We start from the raw sequence: 27,274 nt of genomic DNA on the forward strand, positions 1-27,274 counted from the left end.
AAATGGCTACCATGAGACCCAGGACTCGCAGCAACGACCACCTGCAGACACCAACAACTTCACCGCAGCTTGAAGAGTTTGCAGCTTGTCCAAAGGAAGAAAGACTCTCGCCTCCGAGGAGTCCAGAAGCAGGCAAGTACTCCAGGCATTGAGTCGAAACCAACACCGACTTCTGTAGGTTCAGTACCCAACCAAACTCCCGAAGAGTTTGCATGGCAATGGCCACATCCTCCCTTAATTCTGAGGCGGAAGCTGCCCTCAGGAGGAGGTCGTCCAGGTAACCCACGATTGTGATCCCTCGCTGCCTTAGCAAAGCCAAAATTGGGGCTAGCACCTTGGTGAAGACCGGTGCTGACGCCAGGCCAAAAGGTAGAGCTACAAATTGGTTGTGCTCGTCCTCGACCGCAAATAGCAGAAACTTCTGATGCTTGATGCATATGGGGACATGCAAGTATACGCCCTTGATGTCCAGGGATGCCAGAATATGCCCCTGGTGGAGTGCAGCAACCACTGAGCGCTCAAATTCCATCCTGAACCTTTGTACTTTCACAAAGTTGTTGAGGGCCTTGAGGTCCAGGACCAGACGGACCCCTTCCTTCTTTGGGACTACAAACAGATTGGAGTAGAATCCCTAAATCCTTTCCAGCGTCGGTACAGGCACTATCAACCTGTGCAGCAGCAGCAGGTCCTGTACTTCCCCAAACAGGGCCACCCGATTAGCAGGACCCAGAGCCCCCCCCCCCCAGGTACGTGCACTGCACTCCCATGTGCCCAGTCAAACAGCAGCCCATAGCATGGAGAGTAGGGAAGGGACAGGGAGAGAAGAAAGGGAGAATGAGAGACCCCCTAGTTGAACTCCCAGGGAATGCCCAAGCTGCTCCATCCTGCCGAGACAGGTGGAACTATACTTACCCCTCCTGCAGGGACTGCTGGATGCATTCCACAGACAGACCTATCACCTGAGCAGTACGTGGTGGCTGCCGGCCAAGACACACTGACACAGACAGCAGTAGCACGGGCAATGTGTGCCCCGGAGCATATACCTCACCGGCCATCCCTGGATTAGACGGGGCATGTTGTAGCTGACCCAGAGCATAGATAGGGCCTGTTCACGCTTGATGGCCAGGCTGGGGAGACTACAAGGATCTATATTATCCAGCCTGTCACCCAGGCCGGCTGTTGATTGTAGATCACAGGATCAAAAAAGCAGAAAAAATAAAAAATTCCCAGGACCAATGGTCCCACCGGGAGCCAGGTCCTTCTCCTGCACTAGGCAGAAAAAAAACTGAGCTGCTGGATGCAGTGTGAGGGGTTAAAGCCAGTAGGACCGCCGCCTGATGTTGCTGTTTTTAACACTTTCTGCCTAGTCCTCTCCTAAACGGGCGATATAACCCTAAGGTCAAGAAAAGCTGCTGTGTCAGTCAATGAAAGATGGAGAAATTAGTTTCCCCAATCGTCTTTCAGGACAGCCACCTTAGAGAGACACCGGCTCCTCCCCTCTGAGGAAACACCGCCTTCAATTTCATAATTTAAGCCTCCTCCTCCCTTCGTTCCTCAGTTATGGTGTTTCCTCCGGCGGGGAGACATCGCCAAGGAACCTTAGGCTAAATTCGGTTGGTGAAACTGAAGCCACCCGAGCGGAGCCCTGGCCCCGTTCGGCTATCCGACCGTTCATCGGTCGGTCCAGGACAGTCCTATCAGCGGGGAGCTGAAGTGTTCGTACTGTCCATATACCCTAAACTCCGCTTGGGGAAAGCGGGAAGTTTATGGGGTCGTCCGTTCGTTCACCCGCGGGGGTTTCAACGGAACAAACAGTCCAGTCGGCTGGGGAAGCTGAATACTCGACTGACCTTTACACGCACTCCAATCTTCGCTTGGGGAAAGCAGGAAGTCTTTGGAGAGGTTCATCCTTGCGTTTCGCCCAGTGGGGTGCTGAACGAAGGCGTCCAGGGCCCCCCTGTGTACGCAGCCGGCTGGGAGCTGGAAGCCGGACCGGTAGGCGGGCGACGTCAGTTCCGGTGGGGGCGGACCCCTTCGTTCGATCCGCGTCTTCCGGTTCCGGACGCGGCACGTGAAAGGGAACCTAGCGTTCGGCTGGTGCGGCCTCTCTTTTCACAGTTGCACAGGTAGCTGTTAGAGGCGCATTCGTACCACGCTTCCTCAACGGGAGAATGTCCGAGGCAGAGGCTTCAAAAACTCCTGGAGATAATAGCACCAGCCACTCGAAGGTAAGAGGAAACCTGGGGAGGTGTTCCCTTACTTGTATCCAGTAGCTCCACTGGTGTTCCTCCTTGGTGGTCGGGGGGAAGGGTAGTGTGTCTGGGATCCTGGTGATGGTTGATCCTAGGGGGGGCACTCCCGGTGGTCCTCTATGTAGCGCTGGTGTTGCTGTTTTTTAGGCTCATGCTGCCCCTTCCTGTATTTTGTGTCTTTCAGAAAGCCACGAGCAAGTCCCCCCATGGTTCTAAGAAGAAGTGCCCTTCGTGTAGAACGTCTATGGGAGACTCTTGGTCTAAAGCTATTTGCAAACAATGTATTGAGGATTTACTTAAGGAACAGGCAGTAGAGCAGGGTGCAGATCTGGTAGCTTCTATGAAGGAACTCTCTGGTACCTTTCAGTCCTTCCAAAACTTTTTTTCCAGTTTTCAGTGGCCCCAGCCTCCGAGCACTCCTACACCAGCGCAGCAGAGTGTACCATCCAGCCCTGTGGATGTTCCTCCTGCAAGGGGAGAGAGTTCAGAGGGTCCCAGGGAGGAAGCTGAGGAGGAAATTGACAGTGTCGTTTCAGACTCCCAGGGGGAGTCTGACGCAGAGATGCTGGATGGGGAATCCAGCAGAATCTCGCGGTATAAGCTTTCCCTGGAGGATGTGGATGAGCTCTTGGGAGCGATTCATACCACTTTAGGTATTCAAGAAGAAACTAAGACATTGTCACTCCATGATCGGATGTACAAGGGCATGGGGGAACAAAAGAAGCGGGTGTTCCCAGTGCATGACGTCTTGATCGATACCATCAAGAAGGAATGGCGGGATCCCGAAAGGAAACCTTTCTTTTCTGGGGCATTAAGACGTAGGTTTCCTTTTTCGGAGGAAGAGACTCTCGTCTGGAATAAATCTCCCAGACTAGACGCTGCTTTTTCCCAGGTGTCCAGACACACTGATCTATCTTTTGAGGATATGGGGGTACTGTCTAACCCTATGGATCGAAGGATGGATTACCTTCTTAAGAAGGCCTGGGATTCGTCACAGGGAAATCTTAAGCCAGCCATGGCATCCACGGTGGTGGCCCGTAACATGGAGTATTGGCTCACCCAGATTAGCGCACACATTGAAGCAGGGACAGCAAAGGAGACTATTCTATCCTCCTTTCCCATGCTTCTTAAAGGGATAGCCTACATAGCGGACGCTTCGGCGGAATCCGTGAGGATGTCGGCAAGGTCCTTGGCCCTGACCAACTCTGCCAGGAGAGCCTTATGGTTGAAGACCTGGCCTGGAGACAATGCATCCAAACTTAAACTTTGTGGAATCCCCTTTACAGGAGATCTACTGTTTGGACCAGGCCTTGAAGCAGTGCTAGATCGCACAGCAGACAAAAGAAAGGCCTTTCCTGTTAAAAGGAAAATTGGGGAACAAGCCAAAAGAAAGACTCGTCCCCAGAAAAGGGTTGTACCACCCCGTACGGTTCAGCAGAAGAAAAGTTGGGGACTCAAAAGCAAGGGACCCGGGGGAGCAATTTTTCGCCCTCCTGAACAGCCCAAAAAATCTCAGTGACAGGGTCACGGTGGGAGGAAGATTGGGGGCCTTCCTCCCACAGTGGGAAATGATTTCCTCCAATCAGTTTGTCTTGGGGATCGTCAGAGGAGGTTACCATTTGGAGTTTTCGGAACTCCCTCCTCTGAGGTTCCTTGTCACCGAGCTGCCAAAATGCGCAGAAAAATCATCTGCCCTTCTTTCCTCTCTTCAGGAGTTGGAAGAACAGGAGGTGGTAGTACGGGTTCCAGAAGGAGAGACAAGCAGAGGCTTCTACTCTCACGTCTTCGTGATTCGCAAGCCTTCGGGAAAGTTCAGGCTCATCCTGAACCTGAAGCCCCTGAATGTCTCAGTTACCTACAGAAGGTTTCGGATGGATTCGGTTTACTCAGTAAAAGCACTCCTACCTCCGAACTGCTTCATGGCATCAATAGATCTGAAAGATGCATACCTGCATATTCCAATCGCAGAGTCCCACCAGCGTTTTCTCAGACTGGCAGTGAGAACTCCAATGGAAGTACTACACCTTCAGTTCAGAGCGCTTCCTTTCGGACTATCCTCTTCCCCCCGAATCTTCACCAAAGTGATGGCAGAAGTTCTGGCATTTCTGCGTCTCAGGGGAATCTCGGTGATCGCATATCTCGACGATCTCCTTCTGTTTGCCCCTTCCCCAGCACAATTAATTCAGGATTTACAGGTCACAAGAAACCTGTTATTAAGCCTGGGTTGGCTCCTGAACCTGGAGAAATCCAACTTAATCCCTTCCCAGAGGGTCACTTTCCTAGGGTACGAGTTGGACTCAACAGTACAAAGGGTCTTTCTTCCTTTGGAAAAAATTCAAAAGATAGACAGGGCTCTGTTGTGTCTTCAGGGCAACCACCAGATCTCCATAAGGAAGATCATGTCAGCGCTAGGGTTGCTGACATCCGCTCTTCCAGCGGTTCAGTGGGCAGGGTTACATTACCGCCCTCTACAATTATTTGTGCTGAAGGTTTGGGATCACAGCCAGGAATCTTTGGATTCTCTGGTTTCGATTCCAGATCAGGTAAAGAGGTCCCTCTGGTGGTGGAGGAAGGGAGCAAATTTGTCCCAAGGTCTAGAGTGGGTCATGCCAACCTCCAGGGTGGTCACGACCGATGCAAGCAGCTCAGGTTGGGGGGCACACCTAGACTCCCAATTAATACAGGGTATTTGGGAAAAGAGGGACTCGAGGAGATCCTCGAATTGGAGGGAGCTGAGGGCAGTAGATCTAGCTCTCAGAACCTTTCAGAAGGAGCTTCGGGGGAATCACGTAAGGGTAAGGTCGGACAACTCCTCGGTGGTAGCTTACATCAACAGACAGGGGGGCACCAGGAGCAAGTCCTTATGGGCCCTAGCGGAAGCCATCCTCAGATGGGCCGAAGCAAATATCCTGTCCCTTTCAGCAGTCCACTTGAAGGGAGAACAAAATCAGGTGGCAGATTTTCTCAGCAGGAGAACTCTGAGAGAAGGCAATTGGGTTCTCAAGCAGGAAATATTCGAAATGATCACCCGGAGATGGGGGATTCCTGCAATAGATCTCTTTGCCGCAAGGGAAAATGCGAAGGTAGCAACGTTCTTCTCCATAAACAGGGGGGACGGGGCATTGGCGGTGGACGCACTAGCACAGAGTTGGGGTTTCTCCAGGTGCTATGCTTTCCCCCCTCCAGTGCTCATTCCAGCAGTATTAAGGAAATTTCAAGTGGAGAACACTACCCTAATTCTAATTGCACCTCACTGGCCCAGGAGGCCGTGGTTCTCGATCTTGAAGGGCCTGTCTGTAGAACCCCCCTGGATTCTCCCAGTGCAGGAGGATCTCCTGTCTCAAGGTCCGGTGTTCTGCCCTCAGGTAGGACGATGGAACCTGGCAGCGTGGCTTCTGAGGAAGAATTGCTAAAAGCCAAGGGCTTCTCAGACCGGTTGGTAGCCACTCTTCTAAACTGTAGGAAAAAGGAAACCCAGTCCATTTACTTAAAGGTATGGAAACGGTTTAACAACTGGTGTTCAGAGGGTTCCTTCAACGTGCATAGCCCTATAGCCGTTCTAGAGTTCCTACAGGCAGGGGCGGATAAGGGGTTAGCGCTTGGAACACTAAAAGCTCAGGTTTCCGCTTTGAGCGTGTTTTTAGAGAAACATCTAGCGTCAGATCCTTGGGTCGTAAGGTTCTTCAGGGCCCTAGGTAGGCAAAGACCAGCTTCAAGCTCCCCCTTCCCGGTTTGGGATCTTTCTTTAGTTTTACAGGTTCTCACAGGGGAACCTTTTGAGCCGTTAGAATCTTGCTCATTAAAGCTGATCACTCTCAAAACGGTGTTTTTGGTAGCGATCACTACAGCAAGAAGAGTAAGTGAACTCGAAGCCCTTTCTGTCAGGGCTCCCTTTTTTCAGGCTTTTCCGGATCGTCTGGTTTTGAAGATAGATCCGGCCTTTTTGCCTAAGGTAGCTTCTAGTTTCCACAGGATGCAGGAGATCGTGCTACCTACATTTTGTTCAAATCCAGTTAGAGAACAGGAACACATGTTTCACAGACTAGATGTTAGAAGATGTGTTCTTTATTATTTAGACTGCACAAGTCAGTTCAGAAAGACAGATTCACTTTTTGTTTTATTTTCAGGGGCCAGGAAGGGTTCCAAAGCCTCTAGACGTACCATAGCTAGATGGTTAAGGTTAGCCATTGGGCAGGCATACGTGGCAGGGGGATTAGATCCTCCAGCGGGCATTAGAGCACACTCAACCAGGGCCGTGGCAACTTCTCAGGCAGAGTGGGCTGGTGCGTCTCCGGAACAGATCTGTAGAGCTGCAACGTGGTCCAGTTTTTCTACGTTTGTGAGACACTATAGACTGGATCTTCTGTCAGCCAAAGACCAAGCCTTTGGTCGAAAGGTGCTACAGGCAGTAGTCCCACCCTAAGGTAATATACTCGCTTATCCTCTCTAAGGTGGCTGTCCTGAAAGACGATTGGGGAAAAATGGAATTACGTACCGGTAATGTCCTTTTCCAGGAGTCTTTCAGGACAGCACCGGTTCCCACCCAAATTGTTGCAGATCATCGGGAACTCATTGCATGAGATCGTCAGGTAAGACTTAAAAAGTTTATTTGTTTGACGTGTTCTTGTGTCTCCCCAGTTTGGCCGGAGGTACTCTGGAAGAACTGAGGAACGAAGGGAGGAGGAGGCTTAAATTATGAAATTGAAGGCGGTGTTTCCTCAGAGGGGAGGAGCCGGTGTCTCTCTAAGGTGGCTGTCCTGAAAGACTCCTGGAAAAGGACATTACCGGTACGTAATTCCATTTTTTTTACATTTTAGAATGGGGTTTCTTAAGATTGTGCATAATTTTAAAGGGTACTTTGACTGAAAAAAAAAGTGAGAAAAATTGCCATAGATTTCATTAAAACTATATAGTGATTAACTAGTAAGGTAACATCTGTTTGACCAGGTTCATCTACCTTTGCTGCTGCTGCAGATACTGTCAGCATAACCGAGACCTCGCTACTTTTGCCCTTATCCCACGATATGGCTCCTCCAGCAGAATTCAATATTTTATCAGAGCACTCTGGTGGCACAGATAAAGCCTCTTTCACATCTGGAAACACTGCATCACAAAGACATTGAAATTAGAACAATTATAAAAGTACTGCAAACTGTGCAATTTAAAAATCAAAAGAACAAACCATTCAGGAACTGACCTGGTATGGCACAACGTGGAATAAGTGGTATCACTGGAGATAAAGCACGTTCTTCCTCCTCCTCTTTCACATCACACAATGAAGGGAACCGTTGTGTGTCCTCTCCAAGAATACTTTCAGGGGAGGAAGCTGGCACAATACTGTCAGGAGAATCACTTTCTTCATCACTTTCCATCCTAAAGAAACAAAGTCGCACACTAGAACATACTATTCTTACAAAAGACTCTATACATGATTTATTCACTAATAAATGCAGGAAATCCTTTTAGATCTAAAAGTCTCTCTTTACCTAACATCTTCACTCTGGTTGTGTGGGGGAGTGGGAAGGGCAGCCAAAAGGTCCAAGTTGCGCTCATCTGAACCTGGAAGAAAGGAAAAAACATGAGGGTGCTTTCATGATTACAAGCTTTGCATGCTAGCCTATAGCACCAGTAAAAATGTCCAGAAACTCATGGGGTGCTGACAATGTATACACTGCAAATTTAAAAATGCAGTTATGTAAAATACTATCTTTAACTTGCAGTAAACATGAAAACATCAAACATGATCAGTCGTCAGCAGTGTTGCAGAAGGCCTGTACTGTATTTTGCCTATATGTTTTCGATGGCAAACTGTAGCCTTACTCTAAACTTCTTTATGGACAGCAAAAGGCTTTATTAACACAGCTCTCATTCGGGCTGAATAGGTGTAATCATGTTTCTGATAAAACATGTCTATTGTTGCAAGAATTGTCTCTACGCCCTGCAATGAAATTGTGGGGTTCTTGGGGGAAGTCTTTTTGACATTAGTCAGCTAGCTCTTGGGTTGAATTTGCTTGGCTGGCCAGTTCGCAACAAAATTAGCAATTCCTCATAGTTATGCTCCAGGGGTGGAATGAATTGCGTTAGTAGGGCATGGCCTGGTTGGAGCCCGGGCTGAGGCTGTCATACACCTCTTTACAGGGTTTTGCTGTGATGTGTGACTTTTAGAACTTCCTTTCCCTACTAAAATTAGCAACTGTTTGAAATCTACACCACTTGCAGAATATTTTACCAACAGTGTAATCCTTGCTTGCAAATCATTTGGCGACCTTTTTAAATTCCCAACCAGACTCCTAAGCATCCACAAACTCTCTGAGGACTTTAGGGAACTCTATTGATCTTGAATTTTGAAACCACACATCAATATCGAACACCACCAGACACTAGATGTCAAAGCTTTAAGGCCCTGTTCACACTGGCATTAAAAACAGGAGTTTGTGGCGTGTTTTAACTCACCTCAGACTCCTAAGAAAGCAGTCTGCAATTGATACTATGGACAGCACACAGTGCTGTTCACAATACGAAAACACAAAGTGTTTGCGATGCATCGCGTGGCTGCGCTTCAAATATGAAGCAACATGTGATGTTTGGAAGGAGTTAAAGCATCTCTATTCCTTCCAGTCAAGTGTTCGGATGACAACAGCCATAAAAAAAAAAAAAAGGGTGGCACGGGGTGGTCTTTTTAATGCTCCTTTAATGCGTGTGTTAAGGTTCAGTATTTAGAACATGTGTGCACAAGGCACAAATTAGACCAGTTCAACCTGCATACTACCCTAAGGAGGTTCTAATCATTGGCACCTACAGTAATTTTGGAATGCTGGATTCTAATTTCATGGATGTGAAGTGGTGTGCTTTTTCCATATGACAAATAAACAAAAATGTTTGTTAATTTGATCATAAAAATGAATACAACATATACATTGTATGTGCCATTTGTTCAAGTACATCACTTTTAGTAGGCACTATTTGAATCAAGATGTAAAATGAGTGCCTGTTCAAATGTTTAAAAAGTCAAGGTATTGAAAACACAATTTCTTACAAATAACAGAACTATGCAACGTATTTCACTCAAAAGTTGCAGAGAACAGACATGTATCTGTGCAGGTTTCAACAATGCCAAGTGATTTGTAAGCAATATCTGAACCCCCGTCTAACATACAACACAATTTGGCCATAGATGGATCGAAGTTTGGCCGGTTCAGCAGGAACCAGCTGAACTTTGATAAAATGTATGGGCAGGCTGGTTGTGATGAAAATCGATCGAAATACAATCAGCCTGTTGGATATTTTTCATGTGATCATCAGAACACAATAGCTCCACGAGGGGGATGCCCCAATCCAACACTAAATGTGTTGATTATTAAAGCAAATTTGATTAATACATGGCCTGCCTCCGGCACAAAAAATGATCACACCTTTTTTAACCTCTGATTCAGCGCTGCTTTCAGGTTCCTTCTTTGTCTCCGTTAGTTCTTCAGCTGCTGTTACGCCATTCACCATTTTCTGCTGCACAGATGGAGGTGGCGTTGGGGGCAGTGATGAAGGTGGTGTAGGGGGATTGCTGAGGTTATTCTTGAGAGGGAAACAAAAGTAAAAATGTAATAACTATTTAATAAAATCTAGAATAACGATTCTGTTAATTCAGGAGACGTCTCCCTAGGCATAATCAAAAGTTACCTTGCTAAGCAATTGAGTGTAGTAGTCTGGAATGCTATCCAGAGCTCCACTACCAAAAGTGCCTTTCAGTGGACTTTTGCCATCAACTGGACTACTGCTCCCAAATGGTGCAAACAGGCTGAAGTTTGCTGTGATTGAAGGTTCCACCAGTGGCAATAGGGACAGCTCCTGCAAAACAAAATTTATTTTAGTTTACATCTTTTAATGGTGTCATTTTCCAGTAAAGAAACATTCAAGTTAAAAAAGAAAAAAAAAATTTTTTTTAAATGCATTCCTAGCAGAAAATGTATTTCCTAATGGCTTGCAGAAAACCATTTCTCTTAATCTGAATTTTTTATTTTGCTTCCGATTGACAATACAAACTACCAATTCAATGAGACTTTGTATGCGTAAATTTCCTTTGGAGTCCAATAAGGCACACAAGAATTCTTTCAACTTTGGGTGATTCTTTCCCTCCTTTAGAGTCAATAAAATATTTCATGGACTCAACATGCCTATCAGCAAATAGCTCAGGGTGTCTACTTTCCAAAAAGGGGTCGTGTGTGGGTGTTGGACTGCCCTGGCATTTTATGCACAACATTAGAAGATTATGTCACACATCACCCACTCTTCTAACCACTAGGAACAGGAACACTGCTTGTCACCGACGCTGGTAAACAGCCATTGGCTGGCTGTTTACCCACGTGATCGGCTGTGATCCTTTCACAGCCGATCACTAAATGTAAACAAACCGCGATAACGAGATGTTACCGGGTTGTTCTCAACACAGACCGTGTGAGGAGGAGACTGCGGTAACATCTCATTAGCGCTTACAGTACACATCAAGCACACCGATTGCCGCCTCCCCCCCATAAAGAGGACCTGTCACCACCCATTATAGTACCTGTCACTCACAGCCCATCAGAGTACCCCGAGTACCTGTCCCGGCCAATCAGAGTACCCCGAGTACCTGTCCCGGCCAATCAGAGTACCCGAGTACCTGTCCCGGCCAATCAGAGTACCCGAGTACCTGTCCCGGCCAATCAGAGTACCCGAGTACCTGTCCCGGCCAATCAGAGTACCCGAGTACCTGTCCCGGCCAATCAGAGTACCCGAGTACCCGTCACCAGGCCATCAGAGTACCCGTCACCAGGCCATCAGAGTACCCGTCACCAGGCCATCAGAGTACCCGTCACCAGGCCATCAGATTACCCGTCACCAGGCCATCAGAGTACCCGTCACCAGGCCATCAGAGTACCCGTCACCAGGCCATCAGAGTACCCGTCACCAGGCCATCAGAGTACCCGTCACCAGGCCATCAGAGTACCCGTCGCCAGGCCATCAGAGTACCCGTCGCCAGGCCATCAGAGTCCCCGTCGCCAGGCCATCAGAGTCCCCGTCGACAGGCCATCAGAGTCCCCGTCGACAGGCCATCAGAGTCCCCGTCGACAGGCCATCAGAGTCCCCGTCGCCAGGCCATCAGAGTCCCCGTCGCCAGGCCATCAGAGTCCCCGTCGCCAGGCCATCAGAGTCCCCGTCGCCAGGCCATCAGAGTCCCCGTCGCCAGGCCATCAGAGTCCCCGTCGCCAGGCCATCAGAGTCCCCGTCGCCAGGCCATCAGAGTCCCCGTCGCCAGGCCATCAGAGTCCCCGTCGCCAGGCCATCAGAGTCCCCGTCGCCAGGCCATCAGAGTCCCCGTCGCCAGGCCATCAGAGTCCCCGTCGCCAGGCCATCAGAGTACCCGTCGCCAGGCCATCAGAGTACCCGTCGCCAGGCCATCAGAGTACCCGTCGCCAGGCCATCAGAGTACCCGTCGCCAGGCCATCAGAGTACCCGTCGCCAGGCCATCAGAGTACCCGTCGCCAGGCCATCAGAGTACCCGTCGCCAGGCCATCAGAGTACCCGTCGCCAGGCCATCAGAGTACCCGTCGCCAGGCCATCAGAGTACCCGTCGCCAGGCCATCAGAGTACCCGTCGCCAGGCCATCAGAGTACCCGCCGCCAGGCCATCAGAGTACCCGTCGCCAGGCCATCAGAGTACCCGTCGCCAGGCCACCAGAGTACCTGTCACTAGGCCTTTAGAGTACTTGAGTACCTATTTGGAGCCCATCAGAGTACCTTTTTGCAGCCCATCAGAGTACCCGAGTACCTATTTGCAGCCCATGCCTCATAGAATATACGTTGGGGTGTTTGCTTTCCAAAATGGGGTCATTTTGTGGGTAATTTCACTGTCCTGGTGGTTCAGGACCTTCAAAAGTGTGATAGGTAGGAATGAAATGAGATGTGTCGTTTATGCTCCTAGAACGCCTGAAGGTACTACTTCAAGGTTCGGCCTCTGTATGTGGCCAGGCTGTGTAAAAGTTCTACACATGTGGTATCGCCATACTCGGGAGGAGGAGAATGTGTTTTGGGGTGTAATTTTTGCTATATACAAGCTACGTGTTAGAAATATCTTATAAATTGACAACTTTGTGTTAAAAAAAAAAAAGTGTTCATTTTCCCCCCCCCCACATTTTCCAAAAAGTTCCGGAAAAAAAAAATTAACCGTTCAAAAGACTCATTATGCCTCACAGATTATACGTTGGGGTGTTAACGTTCCAAAATGGGGTCATTTTATGGGCAATTCCATTGTCCTAGTACTCCAGGGCCTTCAAAAGTGTAATAGGTGGCTGTGAAATGAGATGTGTCATTTTTGCTCTTAGAACGTCTGAAAGTGCCACTTCAATGTTGATGAATGTATGTGGTTCAGTATGTGGCCATGCTGTGTAAAAGACTCACACATGTGGTATCGCCATACTCGGGAAGAGTAGCAGAATGTATTTTGGGGTGTAATTTGTTGTATGCATATGCTGTGTGTGAGAAATAACCTGATATGACAATTTTGTAAAAAAAAATAAAAATAAATAAATAATCTTCATTTTGCAAAGAATTGTGGGAAAAAATTACAACTTAAACAAAAAAACTCACCATGCTACCTACTTAATACCTTGGAATGTCTACTTTCTAAAAAGGGGTCATTTGAGGGGGTATTTGTACTTTCCTGACTTGTTAGTGTCTCAAGAAATGAGATACACCTGATGTACTGAAGGCCTGATCAGATGTGATCAATTTTCAGTGATTGGCACCATAGATTGTAGACTCTATAACTTTCACAAAGACCAAATAATATACACTAATGTGGGTTATTTTTACCAAAGATATGTAGCAGTATAAATTTTGGCCAAAATTTATGAAGAAAAATTACTAAATTAGCAAAATTTTATGACAGAAACAAAGAAAAAGGCATTTTTTTTTTCACAAAATGTAAGTTTTTTTATTTATAGCACAAAAAATAAAAAAACCCACTAGTGATTAAATACCACTAAAAGAAAGCTCTATTTGTGTGGAAAAAAAGGACGCAAGTTTCATTTGGGTACAGTGTTGCATGACTGAGTAATTGTCATTCGAACTGTGAGCACTGAAAGCTGAAAATTGGTCTGGTCAGGAAGGGGGTGTAAGTGCACTGTATTGAGGTGGTTAAAGCAAAGGCTCTTCAGATTAAAAAAGTGGGTACTGCAATTTTTTTTTTTTTAACACACAGTATTTGCGATTTTTCACGCGCAATTTTTTTGGTGGGAAAAAAAATAACTTTTTTTATTTTAACCACTTAAAGTGGTTGTAAACCCTTACAAACCACTTTGACCTACAGGTAAGCCTAGATTAAGGCTTACCTGTAGGTCCAAGAAATATCTCCTAAACCTATATGGTTTAGGAGATATTTGCCCGAAAACAGGCACCGCTGTCTACGGCGCATGCGCCATAGACAGCAGCGCGCAAGCGCACTGAGCGCGGCATTCTCAACGACGGAGCTGCCGCGCGTGTCGGCTCCCTTGGGCATGCGCGGGAGTGACGTCATCGCGGCTTCGCCGAATGACAGCGACGGAGCTGCGAGATCCCACCAAGAAGATGGATGCGGCGGACTACAGGGGACAGCGGTGACTTCGCTGGCTCCTGTGTCAGGTAAGTGATACATAATGGACTACTATGCGATGCAGAGTAGTCCATTATGCTTTGCCTTTGCAGGGAATGAAAGAGGAAGTAAACTCATCAGGGTTTACTTCCTCTTTAAGCCCCGGACCATTTGGCTGGCCAAAGACCAGACCACTTTTTGCAATTTTGCACTGCGTTGCTTTAACTGACAATTGCGCGGTCGTGTGACGTGGCTCCCTGCGTTAATTTTTTGCACTATAAACAAAGGAAAAAAAAAAGCGACAATTTTGAAAAAAATAACATTTTGCTATAATAAATATCCCCCAAAAATATATATAAAAAACTTTTTTTCCCTCAGTTTAGGCTATGTATTCTTCTACATATTTTTGGTAAAAAAAAAATAAAAAAAATTGCAATAATCGTTTATTGATTGGTTTGCGTAAAAGTTATAGCGTTTACAAAAAAGGGGATAATTTTATGGCATTTTTATAAATTTTTTTATTTACTAGTAATGGTGGCGATCAGCAATTTTTATCGTGACTGCGACATGACGGACACATCGGACATTTTTGGGACCATTGTCTTTTATAGAGCAATCAGTGTTGTATAGCACCGATTCCTGTGTAAATGACAATGGCAGTAAAGGGGTTAACCACTAGGTGGCAGTGTAGGGGGTTAAGTGTGTCCTGGGCTGTGTTTCTAACTGTGGGGGGCGTGGCTGTGTGTGACACATCACTGATCTCTCCTCCAATGACAGGGAGCAAAGATCAGTGACACTGTCATTAGGCAGAACGGGGAGATGCTCGTTTACATTAGCATCTCCCCGTTCTTCCTCCCTGTGAGACGATCGCGGGTATCCATGCGGCAATCGAGTCCGACTCATGACATACTTTCTGGGGTGCCAACCATTGGATCCACACCAGGAGACATATGCCTTCCAGACTCTATAGTAAATGATTCTAGAAGCCAGCTTCCTGGCATTAATCAAAGTAGACACTACCGAAGGAGATCACCCATGATCCTTTATAAAGTGGGATTCAACAGTCAAACCTGTTAAATTTCTCATCCGTAAGGTAGGATGGAATACCGGACCTTGTGCGAGAAGGTCTGGCTATAATGGCAGAGTCCGAAGGACACCTACTGCCATCTTTATGATCTCGGTAAATCATGATCTTCTGGGCGTCTCTGGGACACCAGAATTGCATAGAACAGTAAAAAAGATTGATCCCATGGGAAGACTAATGCATCCGTTCCCCTTGCTAGCGGATCCCTTGTTCCCGACACAGTTGTCTACTTTGTTGTTGAATCTGGACGCAAATAGGTCCCTGTCCCGAATACCCGCTCTCTGACATATCACTAGGAAGATGTTGGGGTGAAGAGACCATTCTCCCGGAAATAATTGTTGGCGACTCAAGCAGTCCGCCTGCCAATTCTCTATTTCTGGAATGAAAACTTCCGATAGGAAACGAATGTTGTGTTCTACCCAAGCTAGAACACGATTCACCTCTTTTTGGGCTACACGACTTCTCGTGTCTCCCTGGTGACTGATGTAAGCCACAGCCCTAGCCTTGTCGGACTGAATCCTGACATCTCACTGTCCAAGATTCTAGGGCCAGATGTACTGCCCGAATCTCCAAAATGTTAATAGGCAAGGTCCTCTAACCTGGACCATCTCCCCTGGACAGAATCTTCTTCCAGGGCTGCTCCCCAGCCGAGAAGGCTGGCATCTGTTGTTAACACTTTACATGATACAGTTAGAAAAGGTTTTCCCTTTAGCTAGATGACAACCAATTTAGGCTCTGACTTACGTCGGGAGCCAAGCATATTGGAAAAATCCAAGGCCTGAATCTTTTTATTCCAGACTGACAGAATGGTGTTTTGAAGCAGTCTTGAGTGAAAACTGTGCGTAAGGGACGGCCTCGACGGAGGCCACCATTTCCCCTAACAATCTCATGCACAGCTGAATGGAAGGATTTTTCTTTGTTTTGATAAGTTGAATTAGTCCTACAATGGAACGGATTCTTGTCTGGGGTAAGAATACCTTCTTCTGTACGGTCTCTATAACCAGCCCCAAGTACTGTAATCTCCTTGATGGTTTTAAGGAGGATTTTTCTAGGTTGAGTTTCCAACCCAGAGATTCTAGGTAGTTTACAGCTGTGATCAGACTCTGGTTTATACCTGAGACTGAATGATCCATTAAAAGTAGGATTGTCTAAATAGGCTAGGACCGTTATGCCTTGAGCCCTTAATCTGGCTAAAGGAGGTGCCTGAATCTTTGAGAACATCGTGGTGCTGTGGCTAAACCGAATGGCAGGGACACAACTGAAAATAATGATTTTCTATTTCAAAGCGCAAGAAATTTCTGGTGAGCGGGAAATATTGGCACATGGAGATATGCATCTTTGATATCGACTGAAGCCAAAGCTCCCCTCCTTGCAGGATGGACACAACCGATTGGATTGACTCCATGCGAAAGGATCGGATGTATAAGTGCCGATTCAGATCTTTGAGATCTAGAATGGGTCTTACCTCTCCGTTTGGTTTTGGAACCGTGAAAAGGTTTGAATCAAAACCTGTGCCCAGTTCCACTAAGGGAACCTCTGATATCACCGACTGGGATAATAGATGATCCAGAGGCAGAAAGACTTATTTTTCTCTGGATCCTTGGGAACATTTGACCTAAGAAAAAATGAGGAGACGGAAACTCTCGGAACGCTAGTTGTAACCTAGAGAAAACTGCAGAAGCCATCCATCTGTCTTGACATTGTTCCTCTTTGAGAATTGCAGGAGCCTACACCCCCCCCCCCCCACCAGAGCGAGTGGGGACACCCCTTCATGAGGTTTAGCATCCTGCTTTGTGGGCTTTCTGCCCCAAAGATCTCTTCTGACCCTGGTGCTGCCCTTGGGGTCTTCCCCGTGAACCTGACGGTTGAGGCCATCGAGACTGCCTATAGGCGGATGCCCCTGGCACAGGAGAGGCAGCACGCTTAAAGGAGAAATATTTGAACAACTTTACTGGTTAAAAAAAAAAAAAAAAAAAAAGAAGAGCTTTTCCCATCAGAGATCCTTTGGATGTATTTTATCCAGATCGTTTCCAAATAGCCGATCACCATAAAAAGGGGAAACTGGCTAGGAGCTTTTTACAGGGTGCTTAAGTTTTTTTCTTTTTTTTTGTTTTCTTTCTATGCTTGTATTCGAGTACTGGCTTTCCTTGATTTGAAGAAGGCAGCAAGACCGATTCAGTGTGTGACATTGAGGCCATCGGTGGTGGCTACACAGATGCACAAGATTGAAGACAAGCCTGCCCTGAGCCATTGTGTTGACCATTGTATCTGGTGGGTCCCTTTTTTCTGTAGAGCTGACAAAGCTTGGTTTGTTTTTGCAGGAATCTGATGTAATTGATCTTGCTGCCTTCAATTCTGAGGATGGGGGAGGCTTCATTGTATCATCGGGGCAGAAATCTCAGATTTCTGGTCCTCAGCATGGAACAGAACAATGCCTGGGACTGCAGAGAATGGCCATATCTTAGTCAATTTCCTTGTGTATAGAGTGCTTCGTAATAGCCCTTAGCCATCAGAACTGGAGACCTTTTGCATGGTGCCCTATCCCCTGAAGGTATAGCCAGATTCAGGTGATAACTGCACACAAGCTTTGTTCGGTAGAAGAGACCCATTTGAAGTCATGTGTCTGGCTATAATGCCCTATGTAAGGAATGGCGCCCACACCCGTGTGAAATGGCCACTGCACCTGGACTGTAGAAGATATCACCTGCGCATGTGTTATACCTGAAGGGTTCCACATGTACTGTCACTTTAAGGCTGGCTCCACCCAGGAGTGATGACAAGGGTCAAGGGGCATAGTAGCCATCTTAGAGCACATGTAAGGAGCATAAGATGTACTGTCCTGAGATGCATGTTGCAATGTACAGTGAGTACTGAAATAAACATCCATTGTTCCAGACCAGAGTCTTGTGTCTCTCACAACTCAGAGGATATAACAGCATGTGCCCTAGAAAAGATAGGAGTGGCAAAATAGCAGTTGCACATGCACAAGAAAAATGGTGCCTGCACAAGAGTCCGTACCACTGGGAAGGGCTGGCTCATACAAGGAGTTAGGTGGGGCCTTCTTAAAGGGCCTGCTAATACATAAGGCTGCTCCATTCATCAGGTATTTGGGAAGCTGGAAAAACTGCACAGGACATCTTCTGATGGGCTGGAACCCGACTTACCCAACCTTTTTGTCAACCCCAGGGGTGAGCCGTTTGCTTTGTCCACCTCAGTCTGTACTATACCCTCTCCAATAAGGGGTGGGGGGAATTTCAAGGACGGGGTTGCTCCACAATCTTATCTCAGTCGCAGACCTGTAGAGCAGCGGTTCTCTACCCTGTCCTCAAGTACCCCCAACAGGCCATGTTTTGGGAATGTTTCTTAGATAAAATAGCTGTCCAAAATACCAAGCCATTGGCTCAGATTTAAAGCACCTGTGCAAGATAAAGAAGAACCTGCAGACATGGCCCGTTGGGGGTACTTGAGGACAGGGCTGAGAACCACTGCTGTAGAGCACCCGGAGGTGACTCTCAAAAAACCCAGGGGCAACACCTCTTTGCTGGTTCCAGTGCAGTCAAATTCCAGCCCACCTCCCATTTTAGCATAGGGTCCGGAGTACAGTCCTTGAGGCACAAAGACGAAGGGCACTGATAAAGAAAATAGACACCCTCAACCACAGTGGCCTGGTGCAGTTTGTAATTTGTATTTGTAAAATAAATCTCTGCGCATGCTAAGAATCATCTGCTCTCCCACCCATCACCTAAACACACTAGCAAGAAATTGAGGATCACGTGGTAGGAGGTTTTATATGTGGGAGTGCTAAAGCTTTGAGTGGTTTGGTCCACTCACCTGAAGGTGCAGCATATAACCCATTGGTTATGATTCACAGACTGTCCTGTACTGTACTATGAAGAAAAATAAGTTAGTTTTTCACACAGCAGAGCTGAAGCGACATCGGTTCTCATAGGACACCAGCAACAAATAGGCATGCTGGTAGAATGAGGGGTTATTCAAGTCTGGTCTACAGTTTGCAAGTCTCCAATCCTTGGGTAGATGGCAGTATAACCCGTAGGTAAAAGACTTTCTGCACGATTTAATGAATGAGAAAGAAATTGAAATAGACAGCATCACACTGAAAAGGAATTCCCACCTTGTATGGAGAAACAAGGGAATGTACCGGATACCAGAATAGCAATAACGCCATCTCCGGGGTTCCTCAGAGTGTGAAGTATGAATGTTCATATACAATGGGTCAAGTCTGACTAAGACAATATTACATTTACCTGTTTTAGCTGCTTCACGATAGCATCTGGAGATTTTAAGCTGTCCTCTCGCCTTATCTTTTTACGAGAATTTGGTACTTTTTCATTAGTCTTCTGTGTCCTTTTTGGCTTTGGTACAGCTTTTTTTGCACAAGGGTCCTTAAAAACAAACAAAAAATAATAATTTACATCACCAACCTGGTCTATGGTTTTCTTTCCATCTTGGGACCTTTTCTTTATTGTCCTTGTTCCTTCTAGGTCTCCTACTTTCTGTGCAGCTTGTCCGCCTGATGCAATTTTATTACCATTGAACTTGCTTTCTGCCTATACAATTACAGCGCATCCGGAAAGTAGTCACATCGCTTCACTTTTTTATACATTTTGTTATATTACAGCCTTATTCCAAAATAAGATTAAATTCTTTTTTTTCCTCAAAACTCTACAAACAATACCCCCGAATGACAACATGAAAGAAGTTTATTTGAAAGCTTTGCAAATTTATAAATATTTAAAAAAAAATGATACTAAAAATTGAGATCAGGTGCATTCCTGTTTCCACTGATCATCCTTCAGATGTTACTACAACTTGGAGTCCATCTGTGCTAAATTCAGTTGACCAGACAAGATTAGGAAAGGCACACACCTGTCTATATAAAAGGTCCCACAATTACAAGTGATTGTCAGAGCACAAACAAAGCCATGACGTCCAATTGTCTGTAGTTCTCGCACACAGAATTGTATCAGGGCAGTTACAGAAACATTTTGGCAGCATTGAAGGTCTCAAAGTGGCCTCCATCATCTGTAAATGGAAGAAGTTTGGAACCCCCAGGGCTCTTCCGAGAGCGGGCCGTCCACCCAAACAGAGGGGGGGAGGGGGGCCTTAGTCACGGAGGTGACCAAGAACCCGATGGTCACTCTGACAGAGCTCCAGAGTTTCCCTGTGGAGGGAAGAAAACCTTCCAGGAACAACCATTTCTGCAGCACACCACCAATAAGGCCTGTATGGAAGAGTGGCCAGACAGAAGCCACTTCTCAGTAAAATGCATAATGACAGCCCACCTGAAATTATCCAAAAGTCACCTGAAGGACTCTCAGACTGTGAGAAACAAATATCTGGTCTGATGAAACAAAGATTGAACTCTGTGGCCTGAATGGCAAGAGTCATGTCTGGAGGAAACCAGGCACTGCTCATCACCATGCCAATACCACCCTTACAGTGAAGCATGGTGGTGGAATCATCAGGCTGTGGGGATGTTTTTCAGTGGCAGAAACTGAGACTAGTCAGGATCGAGGGAAAGAAATGCAGCAATGTACACAGACATTCTTAATTAAAACCTGCTCCAGAGCGCTCTGGGCCTCTGGGGCGAAGGTTCATCTTTCAACAGGACAACGACCCTAAGCACACAGCCAAGACAACAAAGGAGTGGCTACAGGACAACTCTGAGTGTCATTGAGTGGCCCAGCCAGAGCCCAGACTTGAACCCAATTGAAAATCTCTGGGGAGATCTGAAAATGGCTGTGCTCCGACACTCCCCATCCAACTTGATGGAACTTGAGAGGTCCTGCAAATAAGGATGGGAAAATTTGCCCAAAAATAGGTGTGCCAAGCTTGGAGCATCATACACAAAAAGAGTTGAAGCTGTAATTTTTGCCAAAGATGCTTCAACAAAGTATTAAGCAAAGGCTGTGAATACTTGTACTAATGTGATTTTTTTTTTTTTTTTTTTAATACATTTGCAAAGATTTCAAACAAAGGGTTTTCACGTTGTCATTATGGTGTATTGTTTGCAGAATTTTGAGGAAAATAACAAATTTAATCCATTTTGGAATAAGGCTATAACATAACAAAATGTGGAAGTGAAGCGCTGTGAATAATTTCCGGATGCACTGTAACTGTTGTATATACACAATACAGACACGAGAACAGGTTCACTAAAGCTTTTTATTGCATTGTCTTATGCAAGTGTATACAGCGTATTACTACAATTTTCTAGTATGGATGTATGTATTGAATGGGAAATAGATCTATGTGTGCGTGTGAAGGCATGTAATGAACATAATGGATAATTAGAAAATGCCTATTTTCATACATGTTTCTATGCAACTCCTTAATTATTATATAGTATACAGCTTAGCTTTGCTCGGGACTAAGATGGCACCTGCACCCTGTCGACTATACCCTGGAGGAGTGAGGAAGTAAAGAGAACAAGCGACAACCAAGCTTCAAGTTCCTGCATTCTTCCTGTATTTCAGCCATTAAGATGTACCTTTTAGGCAAGGCCCACATTTACATAGTAGTGACATATACTCTATTGTTTGTTGTGTATAAAACGGTGGGCACCACCCTGCAATAAATTGAGATGAGGTAGTAATTGAACTGAGCAGACGTCAGTGTGATTACTCCCAACATGCATGTACATCTACACTTTATAATTAGGAGCAGCAGCCGACATCTAATCTGAGCCCGACTACGGTTCTGATCTATTCCATAATATATATATATATATATATATATATATATATATATATATAACTACTCCAGTAAAATGAAAAACTTTGCTTGAAAGGAGATATGCAACATCTGTGAAAATATACTATTTCTGCTTGCACATCTGTTGTCCTATGTAGATGAATTCTCCCATTCATGTCAAAAGCACAGAAAGAGCAAACCGACAGCAAGAGTGCTCTAGGAACTTTTAAACTACACCTTAAGTCAATGATCAACAAAATGATAAAAAGTAAACTTACGTCTTTATTGCGAGGTGCTGCTAACTTCTGCTCCAAAACTGCCAATTTGCTGTCTATGTGTCCATTGATGTCTGTATGAATGCCTTCTGCAGAGCGCTGTGAAGCAAGCTGCACAGTCTTAGCACGGAGCAGTTTCTGCAGCAAGAGATGCCCGGCCTCTCCTTTGGCTCCAACAGATGCTGGATCACCATTTGCTTCACATTTTAGGTCCTGACTACCAGAAACACCTTCCTCCACAGACTCTTCTTTAAGAGGCTTAGGTGCCTGCGTCCTTTCGCACGGACGGTTTTCTTGTGGAGGATTTGTAACAATTTCTTGTTTGGTCTGATCTTCAGTTTCCATGCTTTCTTCCTGAGAAGATGTCTTTATCTGCATGTCCTCAGTGTCATCAGGGCCTGACTGGCCAACAGCCTCATTGGGAGATTCAGTACCTTTGGATTCCTTGGTAGCAGTGTCACAGTCTGTCACTTCTGTAGATTTAATAACTGGTGCATCAGTGACCGGAACTGCGGTTTCATTTTCAGCAACAGTTGGTGTACTAGAGAGTGGAGATTCTGAATTTTGGTTCTGGCTGGATGTTGATTCAGGCAAATCAGTGCTAGGCTGAGAAGGCTGAATAAGTTGTTCTGGGGAACTGCTCTGACTCTCTGGCTGTGAGGCTGGTGCGGTTCCCGAACATGGAGCAGGCGGATCAGGAGGCTCTTTCTTTGGCTCCTGTAAGCTCTCAAGTTGTAACTGTGCTTGCTGCTGACGTAGCTGCTGTAAATGCATTTGAAGCTGCTGCTGTAGTTGAAGCTGTCTCTGGGGTGGCTGATTGAGCATCTGCTGTTTCAGCTGCAGGATGTGTTGCACTTGCTGAAACTGCTGTAACTTCTGTTGCTGCATTTTTTGTTTCAACTGCTGAACAGTATGGGGCTGACCTTGAGAAGACTGTTGAGGCTGCGTTTGTTGCCTCTGCGGCACCTGAACTACACTTTGCTGCAACTGACCTTTTACATCATGCGACTGCTGCTGAGTTAACTGTAGCTGTGCCTGCTGTAGCTGCAATTGCATTTGCATAGCTTGTTTATGGTGAGCTTGCTGTTTCAGTTGTAACTGCTGCATTTGATTTTGTGCTTGTCCCATTTGTTGAATCTGTTGTGGGTTCTGTGTTGCTACTTGTTGTATAAGCTGCTGTTGTACTTTTATATTCTGAAGTTGTTGCAGTTGTATCTGTGTGTTTTTGTTTTGCGTCTGCAACTGTTGAGGCTGCTGTTGTGGTACCTGGTGCTGAAACTGTGGTAACACTGTAGTTGATTGAGTCTGTGGCTGTTGCTGGATTTGTGGCACTGCTTGACTCTGTGAACTCTGCTGCAAATGAGATGCCTGCTGCGTTTGCTGCTGTGCATGTTGGACATGTTGCAAATGCTGTTGCTGACTAGTAATCTGTTGTGGCAACCCTGGGTAAGATGACAGTGACAGATGCTGTCCCTGTAATTGCGGAGTCTGTTGTGTTTCATTTTGTGGCAGTTGTTGCACCAGATTTTGTTCCCCTGATTGGGTTGGCTCTTTGCTTTGGGATTCAAGCATCTGATCAGTTTGTTGTGCAATATCAGTCTGTTGAGGATGCTGTACATCTTGCTGCTTGTTTTCTGCTTGCTGTGACAATGGAAGCTGAAGTAGGTGTGGCAACTGAGTCAATTCCTGCTGTCCCTCACTCTGCAGTGTAGCTGCATCCAACTGGGGTTTTTGTTGCCCTTGCAAATGTTGCTGAGCTGGAGATGTAGTTTGCTGCAAATGTGGCAATAGATGTTGCTTAACCTGCTGTAGGGGTGACTGTTGCAACATTTGTTGCTGTGTTTGGATCATCTGTTGCATATGATGTTGCTGTTGTGTTTGCTGTAATTGCTGCATTTGCTGCAATTGTTGTGTATCTAAAACCTGCTGTGTTTGCTGAGCAAGCTGTACCTGTTGCTGTTTTTGTTGAAGTTGTTGTATTTGCTGTTGCTGCTGTGCTTGTTGCAAGAGTTGTTGCTGTAACAGTTGCAATTGTTGTGGGTTTTGCTGTAACTGTTGAAGATGCTGCTGTTGAGTCTGTTGCAATTGCTGGAGCTGCTGTTGCTGCTGCTGCTGTGTGGGTTGCAATGGTTGCTGCTGCTGAGTTTGCTGCAATTGCTGTAGTTGCTGTAGTTGTTGTTGAACCTGCTGCAATTGCTGGAGCTTCTGCTGCTGTTGAACTTGCTGCAACTGTTGAAGTTGCTGCTGCTGTTGTTGCTGTAATTGCTGGAGTTGCTGATGTGCCTGTTGCAACTGCTGAAGCTGTGACTGCTGCAATGGTTGTGTTTGCTGTGCTTGCTGCAACTGCTGAAGTTGTTGTGTTTGCAATTGCTGAATTTGCTGCAGTTGATGCTGCAGCTGCTGAATCTGCTGTTGAATTTGTTGTGATGTTTGTTGTGGCTGCTGCTGTGTCTGGATCATTTGTTGCATTTGTTGAGGTTGTGACACTGGTTGGATTTGTTGTGCCTGCTGTGATGGCTGAATTTGCTGCTGTGTTTGTATGGATGGCTGAGTCTGCTGATGACTTTGTTGAAACTGTTGAAGCTGTTGTTGGGTTTGCTTTAACTGCTGAAGCTGCTGCTGTTGAGCTTGTTGCAGCTGCAGTGCTTGCTGGGGAGACTGAATTTGCTGCAGGGGTTGTGCTTGCACCTGATGTTGTACTTGCTGCTGAGTCTGCTGCATTTGTGTAATCTGGTTTTGATGTGTTTGCTGTAAATGTTGCAATTGCACTTGTGGACGCTGTGGTGGGGTTTGTGGAATCTGATGTTGTACTAGCTGTGTTTGCTGAAGCTGCAACTGTTGCTGCTTGAATTGTTGGGATTGCTGCAACTGATGTTGGACTTGTTGAGCTTGCTGTATTTGGTGTTGCTGCATTTGCGTTGTCTGAGGCTGTGCTTGTATTTGCTGAAGTGTCTGAACCTGCTGTGTCTGCTGCAGCTGAGCTGTATTCTGTTGAAGTGGATGTTGTTGTACTTGCTGTTGCATTTGATATTGTGGCATCTGTTGCTGATTGGAGGATACTTGCTGTGGCATTCTATATTGAGGTGGAGGTTGCTGGGTCAAGTGACGTAAGCTTGCTGTAGTCTGAGCATGCTGGGCAGCAGCAGAAGATTCTTGGTTTTGGCCAACATGTCTTACGACACCTGGAGATTTTAACAAGGCGCTCCGATCAAGTTCATTTGCCTGTGGCATTTCAGCAGTGTTTTCTGGTGCCATTTTCTGTACAGTTACAGAAGCGCTATCCTCTGTAAAATGTAATTGTTCAGCCCCAACCGTTCCAACTTGTTGACCTGAGAAAACACCTCTAGATGGAGTCTGACTACCAGGGGTGCCATTTGACAATACAGCATGTGATGCCACAGACTGCACATTATCTTGTTGTGCAGCTTGTCTAAGAGCTTGGGCCTGGGCCTGTTGGTGTCGCTGAATCAATATGGCTTGCAACTGGTGCAATTGTTGGGGTGTCAAGTGTCTCAGCTGGGGATTTTTTGCAATAATACTCTGCAGCTGAGCCCTTATTTGTGCCATGAGCTGGGTGTTCTGCAAAGTCATCAGGTTAGCAGCATAAGGAGCCTGTTGCCCACTTAGATTTGGTCTTTGCTGACCTAGGGGTTGTGAGAGGAGTTGTCCAACATTAGGTTTGGCCTGTTCATTTCCCGGTCCTTGTACAGGATTTTGTCCTAGTGTGTTCTGCATCTGAATTACACTTGTTTGTTGTGATGTCGCAGAAGGCATGTGTGTGTTCTCCTGACTGAGAGCTTGTTGAGGAGGATTTGGTAGTTGAGTCCCAAGGCTTTGTTGTTGAGGAGAAAGGATAACATTCTGCTGCTGCCTTACAGACTGCTGCAATGGGCTTGTTGAATTGAATAGAGTCTGCTCCTGTTCAGAAGACTGGTTTATCTGCTGCCCATCACCTGATAACTTCAAAGGCTGCAAATCTGACTCTTGGCTCAGGGATCCCAAAGAATTCTGGCTTAACTGTTCTTGAGACTGTGACTCATTAGGATCTGGAATTCCTGTGCTTGAAGTTTGCTGTTGTTGCTGTATTTGAGTTTCAAGTGTACCCTCTTGAAGCAGTGAGGCATCAGTCATGGATATATCCTTAGAATTCATAATTTGCTGAGTGTGAACACTTTGTGGATGACCTGGGAGGTTTTGGTTTGTGGGCTGCATCTGTCCTGTACTTGGAAGTTGCGATAACGTATTGCCTCCTTGACTTAGAACTGTTTGCTGCTGCATATGAGGAGATACTCCAACCAAGTTCTGTTGAGTCTGTGACAAAACAAGACGAGGCCCTACAATATTTTGTTGCTGAGCCATTGGTGAAGATCCCAAAACCCGCTGCTGCGCAATTAACATCTGTCTCTGTTGAGCTGTGTGATGTTGTAAAACAGATGCCTGAGGATGACCTATAAGGGTCTGCGACGTTTGAGAAGCTGTTTGCTGTACCACCAGCCCATGAGAATTGCTCATCAGTCCGTGCTGCTTGGCTAACATTGCTTGAGATAAATTATTCTGAGGAGACAGTGGGAAATTTTGGTGTTGCTGTTGCTTCTGGGCTAGTTGTAGTCTTTGCTGTTGAAGCTGACGCTCTTGGATCATCCTTTGCTCAGAGGTGAGACCTTGCAGATTTGGAGCCGTTGAGTAGAAACCACTGGAGGTTCCAGGAAGAGCTGGGTTATTTCCTTGAGCTTGATGTTGTTGAGACACAGACTTCACAAAAGAAGTTCCATGCTGTGTTTGCATGGCTAAATTTGTCTGCAGACCACGCAGACCTCCAGCTTGTCCAACAAGTTGGTTGTGCGACATGGCAGATGCTTGCTGCATACTATGTCCAGCAATCATTTGACCTGGAGCCTTTGTTAAAACCCGAGAGTTCTGGTTGGGACTACTGGGAAGTACACCACAGCTCTGTTGTTGTTGCTGCTTATTCCGGTATTCGGTCATTAAATTTGTATGCTCCTTCTGTTGTTTGCGCACCTATTTAGAAAAATAAAAAAAGTTAAAACAATCAAAATCCTACAGAAAATCTAGAATTTAAAACTCTAGTATGTACAACTTCATGTTAGGTTGGAGGAACACAACCAATACAAGGGGCACAAAAAAAATTTATTCAAACATTTTCAGTTGTTTCATAGTAAAGATCCTAAGCAACAACCTCTGAGGAATAAATATGGTCTATGAACACTAGAGAGAATTTAATAAAACCAGAGAAACCTCCCATAAAGAATATGCTTTTTATTTTTTTTTAAAAGGTGAACTCATCATTTACAATTTTTTTAATCTAATTTTTAGGCTATTTTATAAAA

General features: G+C 45.9%; 1 protein-coding gene across 2 annotated transcripts in view; it reads right to left on the bottom strand.

Moving 5' to 3' along the window:
* KMT2D (lysine methyltransferase 2D) overlaps window positions 1-27,274 on the bottom strand; it is a 210,520-nt gene that overhangs the window by 18,563 nt on the left and 164,683 nt on the right. For both annotated transcript variants that reach the window (XM_077483335.1, XM_077483334.1), the window contains 7 exons: window positions 21,930-26,945; window positions 19,203-19,340; window positions 9,927-10,094; window positions 9,665-9,821; window positions 7,739-7,811; window positions 7,450-7,625; window positions 7,210-7,355 (listed from right to left, as the gene is read on the bottom strand). In XM_077483335.1, the coding sequence (XP_077339461.1) occupies window positions 7,210-7,355; window positions 7,450-7,625; window positions 7,739-7,811; window positions 9,665-9,821; window positions 9,927-10,094; window positions 19,203-19,340; window positions 21,930-26,945 (5,874 nt within the window). The remainder of the gene's footprint in view (window positions 1-7,209; window positions 7,356-7,449; window positions 7,626-7,738; window positions 7,812-9,664; window positions 9,822-9,926; window positions 10,095-19,202; window positions 19,341-21,929; window positions 26,946-27,274) is intronic.

This window comes from Lithobates pipiens, unplaced genomic scaffold, assembly GCF_037356315.1.
Source record: "Lithobates pipiens isolate NorthernLeopardFrog02 unplaced genomic scaffold, aLitPip1_a1.2 Scaffold_16, whole genome shotgun sequence".
NCBI lineage: Eukaryota > Metazoa > Chordata > Amphibia > Anura > Ranidae > Lithobates > Lithobates pipiens.